The 19,274-nt window shown below is 40.4% G+C and overlaps 1 protein-coding gene across 1 annotated transcript in view; it reads right to left on the reverse strand.

The window, feature by feature from the left end:
- Nucleotides 1-16,190, reverse strand: part of SPAG1 (sperm associated antigen 1) — a gene marked incomplete at both ends in the record, with an annotated part of 41,796 nt that extends 25,606 nt beyond the window's left edge. The window contains 8 exons of the mRNA XM_084259964.1: nucleotides 2,997-3,103; nucleotides 3,738-3,868; nucleotides 7,864-7,969; nucleotides 8,463-8,581; nucleotides 10,618-10,685; nucleotides 14,320-14,445; nucleotides 15,379-15,538; nucleotides 16,051-16,190. Of these exons, the coding sequence (XP_084116090.1) occupies nucleotides 2,997-3,103; nucleotides 3,738-3,868; nucleotides 7,864-7,969; nucleotides 8,463-8,581; nucleotides 10,618-10,685; nucleotides 14,320-14,445; nucleotides 15,379-15,538; nucleotides 16,051-16,190 (957 nt within the window). The remainder of the gene's footprint in view (nucleotides 1-2,996; nucleotides 3,104-3,737; nucleotides 3,869-7,863; nucleotides 7,970-8,462; nucleotides 8,582-10,617; nucleotides 10,686-14,319; nucleotides 14,446-15,378; nucleotides 15,539-16,050) is intronic.
- Between the last annotated feature and the right edge of the window lie 3,084 nt (nucleotides 16,191-19,274).

The raw sequence follows: 19,274 nt of genomic DNA on the forward strand, positions 1-19,274 counted from the left end.
TTTTGGTAGTGGGGAAGAGGGGACCTGCAGGGGTGGCTTCTGCAAGAAGCAGCTAGTAGCTTCCCCCAGGTCCAACAGAGACAATACCAGCCTGCTCCAAGATGCATACTCAGCTGACCAAGGCCAAGGCAATCAGTGACAGTGGCAGCGCCTCTGGGATAACACGTTTAAGAAGGAAAAAATCCAAACCTGGAGGACAGGTTTTGTTTATTTGAGATTGGTTATTTCTGTGGCCGGAGAAAGGAGGGAGATGTGAGAAACTTTGCAGACACCAAGCTCATGGTGAAGGAAAGGGAAGAGTTGCTCTAGGTGCCAGACCTCATGCAGTCCATGGAGAAGACCATGGTAAAACAGGCTGTCCCCCTGCGCCCACTGAAGGTGATGGGGAGTGGAGATTCTACCTGCAGCCTGTGGAGGATCCCATGCCCAAGCAGGTGGAGACTCCATAAGGAGGCTGTGACCCTGTGGGAAGCCCACACTGGAACAAGCTCCTGGCAGGACCATGGAGAGAGAAGCCCACACCAGAGCAGGTTTGCTGGCAGAACTTGAGACCCTGTGGGGAACAGTCTGGTCCTGAAGGTCTGCACCCCATGGAAGGGACCCATGCTGGGGCAGTTAATGAAGAACTGAAGTCCCTGTGGGAAGGACCCACATTGGAGAAGTTCATGGAGGACTTTCTCCCATGAGAGGGAGCCCACACTGGAGCGGGGGAATAGTGCAAGGAGTCTTTCCCCTGAGAACAAAAAAGTGGCAGAGACAAGGTATGATGAACTGACCCCAACCCCCATTACCTGTCCCACTGTGCCACTGGAGGAGGAGGGAGAGAAATCATGAATGAAGTTGAGCCTGGGAAGAAGGGAGGAGTGGAGGGAGGTGTTTTAAGATTTGGTTTTATTTCTCATTATCCTACTCTGTTCTGATTGGATAATAAATTAGATTAATTTTATTCCATGTTGAGCCTGTTTTGCCCATGACAGTAATTTCTGAATGATCTCTGTCCTTATTTCAACCCTTGAACATTTTGTTGCATTTTCTCTCCCTTGTCCAGTTGAGAAGGGGGAGTGACAGAGCAGCTTTGGTGGGCATCTAGCCTCCAGTCAGGGTTAACCCACACAGCAGTGTAGCAAAAAGACACTGTTGAATAGTGAAAAGGTTTTCTCCTTTTGTAAGAATTGCAAATTAGATGATCAAACAGCCTCTGATTTCACAAACATTTTTTGATTTCTCAAAGAAACCCCACTCCAGCTGCACTTTACACTTTCAGAGCAGAGCAAGACACACACCACATTATGCACTACTCTGAATTTAATTCAGTGCTGCACAAGGAAGTGCCATTTCAGTACTCACTCCCCAAGAAAAATTAAAAACAAGAACAGGAACAAGCAAAGGTTCATGTGGACAAAGAACCTTGAAGAATACCAGTTACTGACAAGGAATTTACCTTTATTTTAGTGACTCTGCACATAAACATTCACTCTGCATGCGTTGCATGCATTCATAGTCAGGTCAAGAGGGCTTAGCGGATCCTCCAAGCGAAGCCTGGAATGCCCTGCCAAGCACTCTATCACCTCTAGGTGTCTCAGCCAAGGTGTAACAGCTGCCACGGATAAGGACAAAGCATAGGTATCTGCTCAGCAAAGCTATTGTGTATTTGGATCTCTGGAAGACTGTACTCAAAATTAGTATATTATGTCTGGTGCTATAAGAAGTCTCAATACAGCCTATTCGATAATCCTTTCACAAAGACTATTGTGGAGTCCATCAACACAGACTCAGAAGCTATGTAGTGTCCTATAAAGAGAAAAAAATCCCCCACAAAAAAAAACAAACCCAAAAGCTCTTTTAGAACTCAAATCTAGAGAAATGTGCTTAAAAATAAAGGGGGTAGGGCATGCAGGTTGATTCCTTGGTTGATGTGAAACTTGGGAACTATTCTGGGCAGGAATTTAGCTCCAAAAACACCCTGAAAGTGATGAATGTTGTATGCAGGGACTTTGCATTAAGAGACATTGACCTGTCACACTGGTGCAAGCAAAAGCAGTGACCAAATAACTCCACAGAAAGACACAGCAATTCTCAAGCAGCTAGCAGCTCAAAATGTGCCACCAGTAAGAGCCAAACAGAATTCGGGTGATGAGGGATGGCACAGAGAAGTCATATGCAAAAGAAATGGGCTGGTAGCAGTATGATGGACTCCTAATTCACAGGAAAAGAGCAGTTTAGTATCACAACTGCCTAGTACTTAAGATTCTTAGGACACAGAGTCCAAATGCAAGAATTGGGTTCTAACCCAGAAAACACCCCTAAGAAGATACCAATGAAATGACATGAACCAAACCTCTCCTAAAGATCTGAAGTAATATTAGTACAAGGAGAACATGTGATCCTAACCCTGAGCTTCCAAAGAAAGCATCCAGCTTTCTTAGATCTAAAATTGGCTAAGAGGGGTCCAGATTCATCAGAAAGTATGAAAGACTTTTCATTCTAGACTGCAGGTAAAAAATGAGGATTCATAACATCACGCTGAAGCGAGGACAGAACCCAGGTCCTCTCCTCTTGGGTTAACTTTACCACTACAACAATAAAAGCCTGGCATCTCTTTTGAAATTTTCTTGTGAATTACATGTAAAATTTAAATACATCTAGCTCAGTTCATCTTTTTGAGAGAAATTTCCAAATTACTTTGATCAGCTAAGACCCTACTACTGTAAGCACGTTCAGGAGCAAAATTTTAGGCACCTAAATTATGTTACTAGAGAAGACTGGAGTGCATATATGTTCTCACGATTAAGTTGTAAACAGAAGATCTGGTCACTTTCAAGTACCTAATTTCCACCACAGACACTAATGTGGTCTTGGGAAACTGATCACTGGCACAGTAGATCAAGTGTGCCATCAAAACTCATATTGAAACCAAACAACATTAACTGTATTCAGTTTAAGCTACAACTACATACATCCCCCTTTCTAGTCTTATTCAGCCTGTTCATCTTTACCTTAGCTGTAGCGTTTTCTGGTTCGGCACACAGTACTTTGTTCAGATCCTCTATAGCTGGCTGGTAATTCTGCAGCTGAATGTGCACAGTGGCACGGCGCATCAGAGCTGCAAAGGAACAAAGGGTATTATTCATGTAGTTAAAGCATAAGGTGAACAACAATACACATTTTTTTTCATATTAGGCGTATTAAGTGTAAAACATTTCTTTAATTCTTCGTTTACTTCATAATGATTCTGTATTAGTAATAACTATTTTCTGGATAGTTTTTAAGTGACACCTTTTGAGATCGTGATCATGAATTGCGAAGCATCTTTTCATCTTTTTCCCCTCCACCAGTGCAAATATAATTAACTACATTCCAGCCCCTTCCTTCAGAAAAGAATAAATCAGCAACCTTCACTGTTTGCACGTTGATTTAAAAGTAATTAATATATCATTGTGGAAACAATGCACTGCACAAATACAACAGTGTTTCCAGTCATAATTTAAAGAACAAGAATTAGCCCCATGCTACTGCATAAGAATACCCATTGCAGATCAACAGGGTGGACTGCATAAAGTTTCCCTGACCCTGAAAAGACTGTTAAAATTAACCTGGGAAACTATTGTGTTTCCTTCTTTATACTTGGACTTGATCTAAATCCCAGAAAGTCAACTATCAAAACGAGTGGCTATGTACCGGTTTATTTGTTAGAAATATACTAATACGTAGGAGGACAAGTTTATCTTCTACTTTACCTTTTGCATTGCCAGGGTCCATATCTAGTACCTTCTCACAATCCTGCAAAGCACTGTCCCAGTTCTGAAGTTTGATCTCTGCTTGAGCTTTGTTATTATATGCAGCTGCAGTGGGTATTACTGATATACTCCTGAAAAAGGAAGTATTGACCATGGTCTGCTCAAAGCTAGAAAAGCTGAATATAGAAACACTTCACTATTTGAAACTGAAAACAGTATTATAACAACATTAGGACCAGAGGCAACCATCCACCAACTAGATTCACCATCTTCAGAGGTCTGTTGCTTGCCAGAGCTTGGATTTGAGATGTCGCAGAGAAGATTCCATGGCTCATCTGTCCTTTACACTATTACCTCTAGCTCCATCCATGTGGACTTGAATAAATCTGACAAATGAAACCTTTGAGAGTATCAAGAGTAACTAGAGAGCTCTGGAGGCTATGATGAAGAGCATGGGGAGCCACATGGGCTGCTCCTTGATATTGCTTGTAGAAGGGAAAGACTCAGGTAGCAGTGAATGAATCATCCAGGTCAATGATTGGCTGTATGGCTGATATTGCAGGCAGGACCTTAGCTTCCACAAAAACAGGAATATATCTGAGGAACAAAGACAACTGGGATCCATATGACAAAGTGATGACAAAGTGGTGCAAGATAATCTTTACCAGCATCCTTGCTGACCTAGCAAGAAGGATGCTAAATTATGTCCACTGGGAAGAAGGGATAATAGTGTTACAGGGACAGCATGCAGGAAGAGACTCTCACACCTTCCTGGTTAAAAAAGCTTGACTGGAGGATAATTCCAAGTGCACAAACGCACAAAGCATGGGAAACAAAATAGAAGAATAAAAGATCTGTGCAGCCTTGACTTCAGTGGAATAACAAAGATATGGAGGGATAATCTGTGTGGCTGGAGTGTTGCGATGGAGGCATGCAGGCTCTTTAGAAAGACTAGGAAGGTAAAGAGCAGAAGATGCATCCTACTCTAAGGAATAATTGTGTTAAGGTTTGTCTTGGAATAGGCAAGAGACTGACAATCCAATCAAGAGAGCTGATGGGCAAGAATAAGAGGTCAGACTGACATGGTGACATCATGGTAAGCACCTGCTTCAGACTGTCTGATGAAGAAAAGCAAGCAAATGAAGTCTTCTTCAGCAAACTAGAGGAAGTCTAACAATTAAAGACAGGTTCTGGTTTCCATGGAGGGGCTGAACCACTCTGGAAGGGCAAAATCATAGAATCATAGATTTGTAGGGGTTGGAAGGGACCTCGAGAGATCATTGGGTCCAACCCCCCTGCCAAAGCAGCTCCCTAGGACATATCACTCAGATAGGCATCCAGACAGGTCTTGAATATCTCCAGAGAGGGAGACTCCACCACCTCCCTGGGCAGCTTGTCCCAGGGCTCTGTCACCCTCACTGTGAAAAAAAACAATGACAAGGCACAAGAAATCTATGAGGTTTCTGGAGCATATTGAAGACAATTTCTTGACACAATTAACAAGATGACAAGATGGGATGCTCTGCTGGAATTTTTACTCATAATCAAGAACTGGTTGGGAATACAAAAGTTGGTAACAGCCTTGGCTGCAGCAATCATGAGATGATAAGAGTTTAACATTCTGGGAGAAATGAGAAAGAATTACAGAATTATAGCCTGGGACTTCAAAAGATTTTGGCCTGTTCAGGAATCTGCTTGGCAGGATTACACAGAAGATGCCCTGTGAGGCAAAGGGTGCCTGGAGAGCTGGTTGATCTTCAAGGACAGCTGCCTGAAAGCAGAAGAACGATACTTTTCAATGTGCAGGGATGTGCAACATCCTTTTCAGAAGCACACACTCATAGGACAAAAGGCAACAGACAAAAAGGCAATTTCTGATGACATTTTAGGAAAAAAAATTACTGTAAGGGCAGTTAAGCACTGCAGCAGGCTGCCCCGAGAGACTGTGAAATCTCTGTGGTTGGTGATACTCAAAACTTAATTGACCAAAGCCCTGAGTAACTTGATCTGATTTGTCTCTGCTTTGAGAGGTGGTCTGCACAAACTGTCATTCAGAGGTTGCTTCCAACCTAAATTATTCTGTGATTCTGCAGTGTAACTGAAATCACTAAGTAGTGATTTCACTAGTGGGATGCAGAAAAACAGGCAAGTTCCATTTATTTTAAAATCACATCAGCATAACACAGCTATGTCAGAACACATCCTCTGCAAAAGTTTTGAATCTCTTTATAAGTAAGAAAGAAGTTTAAGTGTTTCTGTAAAACAGAAAGTAGTTTCTACATTCAGCTTAGAATAGTAAGCCTCATTACAAGACAAACAAGATCCTGATTATTCGTCTATAGACTTATACTCTTTTTTACCTTTTTAGCCACACACAAATAACTCCTTCAGACTATTATAAATTCACTCCAAAATAAGTTTTATTTAAATATTTATAGATGTAAGAAAACAGAAATTTTCAGATGGTATTAGAAAAGTGCCCAATTAAAACAGCATGCAGTGTCAATACACTGCATTTCAGAAGGTGTGCAATGAATGCCCCATGGGGACTGAATAAGGAGAGACTCTCCATTAGGAAGGATTCTGCCCATCCTTATTAATTAATACCTTATTTATGCTACAAAAGCTGAAGGGTTTACTTATTTTTGTATTTTATTTATTGTATATGAAATACAGCTATGGATAGGGTTTATATTCATGTTGTTCTATTAAAACACACACACAAAAACCAACATGAAAGATGTTAAGGCTACAAGCCAAGAACAAAAAAAACCCCAGACAAACCACACCAAATGCCTCAGTTTAAACAGCCTGTAAACTACGAGTTACCTTTGCACACCAACAACCTCTAGGTAAATTTTCATAAGCTGTTCTACTGCCTGCCTCAGTAACAGTATGAATGGTGCTTCCTAAACATAAATCTCTTCAATATTTATTTTATTGCTGTCATAATTAATTCTTACGCAGGAGTTCCTCCATTCTTGGATGCACTGACCACAGACACATTAACTTCCTCATAATTATTTTTTTAAGGATATCCCACTATAGCATCATAGCCCATGAAATTACCGTAACACTTCATCTCACAGTGGAGCCATACCATCACCCTCAATTTACACAGGTAATTAATACACACAGATTCCCATATGCTCTCAATTTATCCATTTTCAAAGTACACACTATGACATTTCTAGGGCTTGTGGTTTTTTAAATCCTTATCAAAGTACAGAGTTAAACACAAAATGGAGATTACTTGAACATTAGTTTAATGTGTAAGCAGCCTGCACTTTTGCAAGCCAGACCTCTAGAGTGTCAAGATGGGTAATCTGCAAATGAGAAACAAATGCTGACCTCATGAAAATATGGGTTTGTATAAATTGTATCAAGTGTGAACACTGTGAAAAAGGCAGAAAAAAATATCTCTCCCAAAGTAGCATTCAAATACCTTAACTGAAACACTGTCCTCTTTCTTTCATGCTCAAAGCTGTTCACCTTGAACTTTCCTACATTTGAAAGAAATGCAGTAGAAGTCCAATGAAGGTAGCAACAGCCTCTACTTATATAAATAATGCAGAAGTCTGAATGCAGTCCACCATGAGTCTAAGACCTTTAAGACTCTTTTTTTTTTAATCCTCTATTTATGTACTTTTTTCTTGGACTGCTACTAATTGCAGAGAGTGTTATGATGAGGGTGCACACAGTATTTCCTTCTCCTACAAAGAGGATATGAAATACATTTTACTTATTAACAATTGATACAGTCCTACAGATATGATTATTTAGAATTAATTTGTAATTAATTTAATTGATCAACACATTGCTTATCCTTTTACATTTGTAAACTTTAGCTTGAACCTAAATGGTTTAAAAAAATCTGAAGTGGTTTGTGACACCTGTAGATTGTATCCCATCACTATTTATCCACTTCTCTTCCTGAGAAACATAAAATACTATCAGGATGCAACAGTGCTTTTAATATTCTTCTGAAAAATCTTTTTTCCTTTAGAAAATAATGTAATTATCACTGACTGCTTCAGGAGGAAGTTGCTTAAAAATACACCGCTGTAAAAATAATATTAACAAGTAACAGTCATTTAAATGTAAGATCAAAACACTATTTACTCACCGAGTGTAGTATGTCACTGCTTCCACATAATCACCAATTGCAAAAGCTTCATTCCCCTTTTCCTTTTCACGAGTAGCAATAAAAATCTTCTCTTTCTTTGTCATGCCTAGAAAAAAATATTTATACATAATAACTAACAACTTACACAGAGTCAATCAAAACACTGTCAGCTAAAATACTTTAAATTAAGAATCTGTATGTTATTTTTTTAAAATAACATGGCTTATTGAAAAACAGATTTGTATTTTATTTTCTATAATAAAAACCTAAATTCTCCTGATAGGCATGTAATTCAGAATGCAAGATTAAAGCAGTTGGCTAACCTGTACACTGGTTCATAACAGCAGAGTATGCTTTACTTTTTTACTTAGCACTCTCAATCTAAACTCAACATAAATATTTTAACTGATGATTAACAAGAGTAGTTTTTTCGAAATATGGCTTCAAGCTCAACTGACCTAGTAACAATTTACAGCATCTCTGGGGGCATAAAATAGATAAAGAAATTTTAAAGTCCATAATATGCTTCTTCAATTTATGTTCACACTCTACATACAAAATTACAGCTAAAGAAAAATTGTATGTTTCCAAAGCATTACCAGTTGTGTCTATTTTCTTTTCAATTATAGGTAGACTTGGCCTACTAAAGAATCTTGCTTTTGAGTTATTTTCTTCAGAGCTTTCATCAATTTTACAACACTCCTTTTCCACATCAAACCTTAAATGAATAAAAATAACAAATTTAATAATGCTGCATAGCAAAACTAATAGAAAGACATGCAATATTTCTAAAGGAAGAAGAGAGAAAAAGGCTGTGTTCAATTATCCATGACTAGTTATGAAAAAGATGTTTAGTCTTTCCCTTTCCTTTTGTTGTGGTTTTTGGTTTTTTTTTTTTTTTGGGGGGGGGGGGGAGGGAAGTCTGCCTCTCCTGCTTATGTGGTTACATCCCCTCTTCCTCCTCCCTTCTGATTAACACCTAAGAAACCAAACCAATAAAAATGTCTGCTTCACCATCGCCCCCAAAGGGACAGGTAACATTTAATCAAGCTCAATCCCAGCCTTATCAAACATCCCTATTAACTTTTGCAAAAATATCTAAGAAACAGTTTGAAAGCAATTAATACTGTAAACATGAGAGAGATTTCAGAATAGTCTCAGACACTTCTAAGGCTACTCTGAAGCAGTTTTTGAAAATATTTCTGCCATAACCAATTCCCACACTAGACAGAAACACTGCACTCACTGCTCTTCTGTTTAGGTCTTCGTGAAAAATAGCCTTTGCTATTGCAAAATATTGACAATACAAATAATTTCTATCTAAAATAGGGACACAATTTCGAAAATGTACCAAATCCAAAACCTTTTCAGAAAAGACTAATTGTTCTCCATTTTTATCGTGATCTTTTGCTACCTTGCTTATGCCTTTTTACTATAAATTAAACATATTTCAAAGGAAGTGGGTGTTTTATAATTTGAAGTGAAACAATTATTTAAAGGTTTTGAAATCATCTTCAAAATGTTTTGAAAACACTATATGCTTCAAACTGGAAAAGTCTTTCAAACAACTTCGATTTCAGTATACTTACATAATCCAAGATAAACACAATATGAGCAATTTCACAACTTGTAGTATTATCAGCATGCAAAAGCAGCTGAATATTGAGTACATAATACTGTAAACAAAATCCCAAATCATTATTTTGAATGATGCAAAGAGGGATGAAAGAATTGCTGCAAAAGTTTTTTCAATAACCCATTTTGTTTGTCCACGTTAGAGCAGAAAGCCCAAAATTTCTGAAACATGTATGCATGAAAATAACCAATATGCACGACTGCTTGTAAGAGCAGCATCTTGTGCAAACATGGCTTTTGTAGAGGTTTTGAGGTAGAGTGAGACATTAAGAGTTTCATTACCCAAACCCCCCAGTCTGTGGATTTAGCTCCCCATCTACTGCACTGTAAACTTGTGCTTCCTTGCTCTGATTCTACAGCATCATACTCCAGATGTCAGGAACTAGATAGGAGCTGCTGCAAAACACGAGTATGTGTATTTCCTCCTCCATGTTCAACAAGTTGGGGGCACCAATCTGTTGCATGATTTGGGAGGGAAATATGCCACCATTACATGATGCAGAGAGTGTCTTTGTATCAGAGCTCCATCCACTCTAGAAATAGTCAGCTACAGTCTAAACCTCTGATTATGTGTAATTAAATCTGAGCAACTGATGGGCCTGCCTCAAGCTCATGCTTTTGAGGTCAGTAGGGCTCAGTGCAGGAATAAGATTTCATCAGTTCTGTTTTTAATTTAGAATTGCAGCTTTAGATCCACAGAACATCAAATTTGCAAGCCCCCATTAAATAACTCTAGAAGTGCTTTCAAAAAACTAATTGTAATTCCTTGCTTTTACATACCTCTATAGGTTTTGTATCTTAGATGTTGAAAGGAAAAATGAAATCTAAACCAAAATCACTTTTTCTTTATATTTGCTGCTGACTTGCTATATTTAACGCAGCTTGTACACAAGTATAGGCTAACTTGGTCCCAGCTGCTGGCACCACAATAATCATTTGCATTTTAGCAGAACATTCGTTAAGAAAAACTTAAGTTTCACCAAAGTATTATAATTCCCTGAAATGTTGACCTTAATACTATGTTTCTGGAAAATACTTTGAAACATAACAACTGTGATCCATTATTAAACAAACAAATAAGATTTAATAAAAACTGAAACATAAAGGGTTTTAACATACTTGTCCCATTCGCTGTAATCCCGTGGTATGTTTTTCTTGTTTCTTTCTTTGTTTTGTAATTTTTTGTTCTGAAAGAGAAACAGTCAGCCTGTAAGACAGCTTTTAAAAGTAGAAATCCACAGCCTTTTGGAGGTTTTGTTTTGTTTGTTTCTGTAATACACATTCCTAGTAACCTTCACTGTTCATGACTAATCTGAGCATAACGTTGAAAACTTAATTCATCTTGCTTTAAAGAAAATGTTCATGTATTCAACTAATTGTAATTTGAGGATCAAGCAAGTCTCACACTTTCTCTGTACTGCCCTGTTACATGTCATAGAGGCACTGAATAAAATTTCCAGACAGAAGACTCTTCTTCATAATTAGTATCCTGTGCTGCTACCTTCCAAACTATCCTTTCAACACAGGAAGGGAGAACTCAGTCTTGGAAAAAAGCCAGCCTTATGATGAGGTGTTTCACACTGAGATTGAATCAGTAACCTCATTTTAAGCTTGCCATTTCCAAGAGAATACAATGCACAGATTGTGATAGTTCCTGGAATCCTCACAAGAAGCTTAAAAATGTCTGACATCAAAATAGTGTCTGTACTCCTTTTGATTACTTCACAGTTCACTCAAGCTAATTCCCAAGATGATTTACACTCATTCTAGCTTTTAGACAAGCTCCATCATTGAGGTTTGCATTACCTAAAATTTATCCTTAGGATCTTCCTGCAACAATCATCCACAATAACAGACTCTACCAACTTGTATCACAACCCATCTCCTACACTAATGGAACCTAATTCCATAGCTGCACCTTGGCATCTCTTCTACCTTTGTCCTGAGAGTGTATTTGTGATATGTCCCTCCCTACTTGCTGACTGAATTAATAGCAAGGTGTGGTTCCAAACAAGTATTCCACAGTGGAACAGCCAGTTCAAAATATTCCCATTTACTCTGTCCTGGCTGTCGAGCCCTCCTCTTACCTTCCAATCCATCATTCACTGAGTTAAATCCACATAATTGTTTGTAGAGCCGTAGATTTAATATTATCTGGGTTCAAACAATCAGTATGATACAGATTACAGTACAATCCCTAAATATCTGTACCAGTTCAACTGAGCATTTGATAAACTGGACCAAAGAAACAAGAAGCAACTTCTTAAACTAGTTTTACCAGCGGTGACACTGCAACAAGGAAATACTTCTGCAGTTGGATGTAAACACCTCAATTTACATAATGCAAATGTGACCCTTCCTGTAAACACTTCTGACTATCTATAATGTTAGGTTACACTAACTTTTATAGCATACAACTTCAGAATTACTCTTAATGTTCTCAGTCTTTCAATAAGCTAAACGAAATGACAAATACTTTTAGTGCTGAACACATGCTTGGAGGAGGTAACTCCTAAATATGGCTTCCTGAAACATGAGTTATCGTTATGTATGCATACTGGTGTATATTGCAAACTTACAAATTTAATAAATACAAAATCTTTTTTTTTCAAATCACACATCCTTAACTTAAATGACCACAAAACTTGTAAAACTCTCAGAGGAAAATTCATCAAGTATGATGATGTGATGGCCTAAGACATTACAATTCTGTGTCAGCTAACTAGTATTCTTTTTTAATTCAAAGTATCTCAAATAACATGAAGGATTGTGGGGGTTGGAACTTGATGATATTTAAGGTGCCTTCCAACCCTAACCATTCTATGATTCTATGATATATAAATACCATCACAATGGATTTTTGTAACATAAAACTTGGAATGTGTGTTGCATGCCCTGGACTGTAGCATGAGGAGGTATATGAGGACAGAAATCTTTCTGGAAGAGTATTAGGAAACTGTGTTTGGCAAAGGAACCTAAGTCTGCTGAAATCCCATCAATACAGTCTTTTGGAATTGAGTGTCTTTAAACCCACACTTTAGTTCTGTCTCGGAAAAAGTGAGGCAGCAAAAATAGTAATAATGAAATGTGGACAGATAAGAACAGAAAAAATCAAGCTGACTCTACAGTCCTCTTTTGCAGTATAGATGTAACCCCAAAGTCCTGGGCAGTGTGAAAGAAAAACAAAGGTGTAAGACAAGGTGTTAAACAGGGAAATATTGTATAATGTTCACTCTTTTGCTATTATTTTCTGGAAAATCTTCACCATGACTTCACACCAATAAAAAGAGATCATGATATAGAGTTATAAGCTATAAGTAATGAACTGAAACTTTACCTACATTTACTATCAGCAAGAAAATCTGTTTACAGACACAGGATGTTTCCATTTATCAGATATGTAACCACTGGTGCAATCCACTGTTTTAGGGTCAATAAGGATTTCCAGAATTGGCTTTTTATGCAACATATCAGATGAACAGTCTCCAATCAAATAAAAACATAAAATTATGGAAGGATTTGTAGATTTCTTTCAATCATGTCAACTTTATAATAGATACCACATTTCAAAATTATGTGATTCCAATGTGAAAACAATGACAGTCCCAACTGATTAGCAAAACATGTTTAAAAAGCATATTACACATAGCATTATCTGGAAAAGGAATAAAACCTGAGTATATTAATTAAAATGTTTTTGTTATTTCCTATTACAGGTATAAATTTAGTGCATATTTTAGAAACACCTTTTTATTCATTAGTGATGTAGTAGAGATGTAACTGCACTGCTACATAGAAAGATTGAATTCTAAAAGGTGTAAAGCTGTATCTAGGTTTCATAGGTAATAATGTTAAGACCTAAACCTTGTATGAGGAACAAAAGTGATAAAAGTGACCTAAAGACTGTTGCATGGTTTAGAAGTAGAAGAAAAAAGTCTGGATAAATATTTTGTCTTTGAATGGAGAACACATCCTCTTTAGTAAAACTATATCCTAGATTTCAAGCCACTGTCCACCATTTTATGTGGATGTTCTAATCTGGATTCACTGAGTTCATGTGGTATTTTACTTACCATTTGTTGTTCTAGGCAACATTTGTACAGGACATAAGTTAAGAGTAAAGCTACAGTGGTAGTCTTCATCTCAACAAAACAGTACAGTCAAGAGAAGACATTCACATTTCAAGGTGATGTTTAAGCATATGAACTAGGTTCCTTTTGGATGAAATTATGCCAGGGTTTTTTTTCCCCAGCTGCTAGGTTTTTTTGATGAGACCAGACAGGAGATAGTCCAAAATAAATACCCTAAAACACATACAGTGTGGATGTTTGACCTTTTATGCCAGCTGTTTATATAGGAACTTTTATACTGGGTTGTACTGGTGTATTTGTAGCTTTTTGATTCCCCTTATTTTATACCTTGAGTTAGCATTCCAGCTTTATTTATTCGCCTGAAATGTGTTTTGTCTGTGACCAGCTTTTCTTACTAATATTATCATGGATGGCGTCAGTCTGATTCCCACTATTTTCTTTGGAATTCTGGGACACTGATAGGCTAGTAAAAAAGGGTGTTGAAGGAGATCTGCTAAAGAAGTTAATTACTGATCAGAATTAAAACGTTATTATTACAAGACATGTCCTAGTACTACGGAGGCACTTTTGTTTAAGCGCTGGTCTCTTACAAGGGAACTTAAGGGGTTTTATTTTGTGGTTACAAAACAATTCTAGTAAGAAAGGCTCAATGATTGGAAGTTTTTTACTTATAAAATTTTCTGATTTTAGAAAGACATATAATTAACATACATTAGAAAACTGGAGATACCTGATTAGCAGGAAGACAGCTGCTAGAACAACGAATAGGAGGCAAGTTATCTTGTCTTTCATGTAGTGTGTCTGTTCTCAGGAACTGTGAGTTATTATGGTCTTCATTCATTTCTGTCACCCAACTCTGAAAACAAATAAATAAATAATGTATCGTATCTGTACCTTAAAGCAGTAGGGCGGATATGCTTCAAGGTCTGCAATGACCCTAAAAACTATCTTTACAATGGATTTCTCTTAATGGAGAAAAGCAACTAAGACAAAAAGCGATTGTGCTTTTTTGAATGAAAAGGAATCTACAAAAAAAAAAAAGAATCTGTGAAGTTAAAATGGGCATTAAAGATTCAGTAACATCAATCCAAGAAAATAATAAACCCAACATAATCTTCTGATCATCTCCTCATGTTGTGCTTCAACCCTGCAGGCAGCTAACACAACCACAGAGCAGTTCACTCGCTCCCCCTGCAGTGGGATGGGGGAGAGAATTAAAAAAGTAAAACTTGTGGTTGAGGTAAAACCAGTTTAATAGAACAGAAATTATAATAATAGTAATAACAATAACAGGAGCAAAAAATAACAAAACCAATAATTAATATTAGTAATATATTTTAAAGGTATTGTTGCTCACCAACTGAAGCCAACACTCAACTAGTTCTTGAGCCAAACTACCTCCCTGCCCACCTCCAGTTATATACGGAGCAATATGTGACATTGTATGGAATAGCCTTTTGGCCAATTTGTGTCAACTGTCCTGACTTTGTCCCCTCCCAGCTTCTTGGGCACCGCTGCCTCCTTGTCGTCAGGGCAGTATGAGAAGCTGACAAGTCCCTGGCTCCTCAGCGGCAACTAAAAACATGACAATACGTGCGTTAGCAACATGATTCTCATCCTAAATCCAAACCACAGAGCTACACCAGCTACTCGAAAAAAAAAACTCTCTCAGCCAAAACCAGGACACCTCATTCAATGACATAATTACATTCTGCTCAGGCACAAGAAGAGGAAGATTGATATGTCAAAGTGATAATATTACTGTTGTAAATTACAAATGATACTGTACCATCAGTTCACTATTAATTGTTTCCCATTCTTCAGCTGTGAAATCAGAAGCTGTGGCTGCAGGCTTGTCTTTTCTCAGAGCTCTGCTCCTTGGATCTAAATGTTCAATGCGCTTTTCACAAAACAGTGTGAGGTCAGGATAGCACCCCTCTTCACCAGATCTTTAAAATGCAAAGATATAAAAGTTACAAAAGAGAACTAAACTGCAATGCATCCTCCATACTTCTCTCCATGTGCAGTCCCTGTGTAGTCATCACATTGACTGCAGAGGACAGTTTTCCTGCTATAACTGTATTCAACTATTGCCTAATAAAATTTTGATCAGAAAACTGAAGCGAGTTAACGTTCCACCACATTCCAATGGACACACACAATTCAAAATTATCATCAGAAATTACCACAAACAGGCAAGAGAGCTTCATTACAGAACCAAAATCCAGTGGCAGCATTTGAGAAGAACCTGTCATTGAGTTACTCACATCTTTTGGATGGTTAAAACAGGACTTGGAGTTCTAGTGTTACTGTTTGGACACTTCTAACATGATTACTTTAACTTCGTATGTTAATTTTTAAATTCAAAACTCACAAAGAGGTTCAAGACAAATATAGGTACATATGTCTTTGAATTTTACAGAAGAGAAATGCAATTAGTAATGAAGAATGCAATGTTTACCTTAGTACCCTAAGAATCTTTTCCAGGTGTTTAACATCTGTGCATTTTTCAATGAACTTGTAGTCCAGATGACCAATAGGTATTTGATATGTTTTAGTGGTGCCTTGGTCCAGCAAAAACGGTACTGACTTGTCACCCATGACTAAACATTAAAGGAAAAAAATGTAGTGATTCAGTAGGCTTTCAGTTACATTTTGAAGCAATTCTAATTCAAGAAATAACTTTGCTCATGCCCCAAAGTACTACTCCGTTATGCAAGCAGAAATATTGCCACAAAAGGTCACACAGACTGTTCTTGAGAGAGGTTTACTGGCAGAAGTACTGTTATGTATATATGTTTTGGAAAAATAATATGCACAATGCTACTGCTTCTGCAAGGCAGAAAATGTAAGAAAGATTGCTTAAACAAAGATTGCCAATTCTTGCCTACCATGTTCTCTAGTTTTCTTTAAACACAAGATGGTATTACCTATTTAACCAAATGTGGTAGGGTTGAAGGAGAAAATGGTGTGGGACCCCCTCTACGTTTTTCAGAGGGGAGATGCTAACCAACTCAGCCTATGTAATGGAACAACAACCTTTGCCTTCTCTGCTCCTTACTAACAGCATTTTCTGGGCCTCTGATTATATTACTGTACTAACCTGATTCTTTTCCAGTATGTCTGTAACTGATGTAGTGAGGTGTTCAAATTGGACACTTCCTGTCTCCCTGTACCTTTGATCTGCTTATCTGCATCCCTCTATATTTTGATTCCAAGCTTTATGGAAAAGAAATTCTTCCTTTTTCCCCCCCAGTGTAATATACTTAAAGATAACTGACCACTTGTGGTGGTTTGACCCTAGCTGGAGGCCCACCAAAGCTGCTTCCCTTTTCAGCTGCACAGGGGAGAAAATACATATTGGGAGGCTCAGGAGTCGAGATAAGGACAGGGAGAGATTGTTCCGCAATTAACTTATGGACAAAACAGACTCAACACAGAATAAAGGAAAGAAAACTTTCTAATTTACATTACACCACACACGGTGAAACCAGAGTTGGATAATGAGAAGTGCGACCAGATCTTCAAGCACCTCCCCTCACCCCTCCCTTCTTAGCAGACTTCACGTTAGTCATGATTTTGCTCCTTTCTTCCCCCCCCAACCTTGTGGCATGGAGAGGGGCAGGGAATGGGGGGTTCAGTCAGTTCCTCACAAGTTGTTTTCCTTTTTAGCTGGGTGGAGGGAGCATTCCTCACACCCTTCCCCTGCTCCAGCATGGGGTCCCACCCATGGGAAACAGTCCTCCATGAATGTCTCTGTGAGTTTTCTGTCAGGGCATCATCTCTTCACCAGTTGCCTCAGTGTGGCTCCCTTCCATGGGGTGCTGATCTTCAGGCTGCTCCAGCCTGCTCTCTCACAGAGTCACAAGTCCCCCAGCAAACCTGCTCAGGCATGGGTCAGTCTCTCCACAGGCTGCAGATTTCGCTGCCAAGAGCTTGCTCCAACGTGGGCTTCCCACAGGGTCACAGCATCCTTCAGGTATCTTCACCTGCTCTGGCGTGGGGTCTTCCATGGGCTGTAGGTGGCATCTCTGCTCCCTGTCATTATCCATGGGCTGCAAGGGACACTGCTTCACCATGGTCTTCTCCACAGGCTGCAGGGGAATCTCTCTCTCCGGCACCTGGAGCGCCTCATCCCTCTCCCCTCCTTCATCACTAGCCTTGGTGTCTGCATGGCTTCTTACATCTTCTCACTCCCTTCCCTGGTGGCAAGAAGCGTATGCTTCCTTTTTTTTTTTTTTCTCCTAAATGTGATTCCCAGAGGCGCTGTGACCATTGCTGATGGGCTCGGCCTTGGTCAGCAACAACTCCAGCCTTGAGCCGATGGTGTCTGCTCTGTCGGGCCTGCAGAGAGCTTCTGGCTGCTTCTTGCAGAAGCCACCCCTGCAGCCCCTTCTCCACCAGAACCCAGCCACGCAAAACTACATCACCACTTAAAGCGCAAGTATGATAAGGGCAGCTAGTGACTGTGTAACAGCCATGTATGGATATAAACCCAATTAAAATCATCTGTGTTGTAATGTCTAGCAGAGACACGTTAATTTGGAGTACACTTTAATTTTCAGTACAGCATGGCTTAAATAAAAGCTGGTTATAATGAGGCACACCATGAAGATAGGACTCTGCCCCAAGAATTTGCAATTTCTGGACAGAAAATGAAACAACACGCGTGGAAAGACAGACGAACACAGGAAACAACTAGACAGGCGTAAGAAGCGAGGCACACGTCACAAAATTGCACCATTTTGTCCCGTTTCAGTATTTCCAGAGCGTTAGGGGCATGGAGTGCCCTCGAGTGCCCGGAGCTGCCCTCCGGCACCGGCAGACGCCTCGGACAGGCGCACAGAACCGCCACAGCCAAACGCCTCTCCCCGGAGCCGCAGCGCCGTGCCGCTGACGACACAACTTTCAAACCCCGGAGTCAGGAATTGACCTTAAAACTCCCACAGCAAAGGCTCCCCTCAGGCCACTACCAAGCTGGCGCGGCGCGGCCAGCCCGTGCCTAGCAACCGTTGCTATGTACAACATGGCGGCCGGCGGCGCGCGCGGACGCACCAGACGAGCAGCAGGGAAACGGGGACTGTGCTGCCCTCCCCGCTGTCCCCTTTGGGAGGCTGCCGCAGAGCCCCGCCGAGCTCCAGCAGCGACACCGGCGTCGCGAGGCGGACTTCACCCACCTGGCCCTGCCGAGCTGCCTCCGGGAGACGGACGCACGCCGGCCCCCGCCTCAGCCGCCGCCGCGCATCCGCAGCTGGGCTGTGCCAGAGCTCCCCCTGCCGCCGCCGGCCGGGAGCGAGGCCCCGCGCCGAGGGGAGCGGCGGGAGGGGCCGCGGCTGGGCGCGAGCGAGCTGAACAGCACAGCGCCCGCTCGTTTGCGGGGCGGGAAGCGGCCAGCGCCCCTCCTAACGCCCGGCGCGCGCAGCCCGCCAGCCCCCCGGCGCCGGGTTCAAAAGCAAACCTGCACCCCCCTTCCTGCGCCCGGCGGGAGGAGGGGCCCGGCCTGCCCCCGTCAGCCGCCGGAGCTCCGGCAAAAGGCCACCGGTCCTGCCCGCCCCTCTGGGAGCAAGTCTGAGCTCGCCCGGGGGGCCGCCGCTACTGCCGCTCAGGCACGAGGCTGCGAGCAGCCTGACCGCCACGGCGCAGGCAGAGCCTCCTGCCTGGCGCTGCAGCGCGCCCGGCTTCCCA

The sequence above is a fragment of the Gallinula chloropus genome (genome assembly GCF_964237585.1).
Source record: "Gallinula chloropus genome assembly, chromosome: 2".
NCBI classification, from domain to species: domain Eukaryota; kingdom Metazoa; phylum Chordata; class Aves; order Gruiformes; family Rallidae; genus Gallinula; species Gallinula chloropus.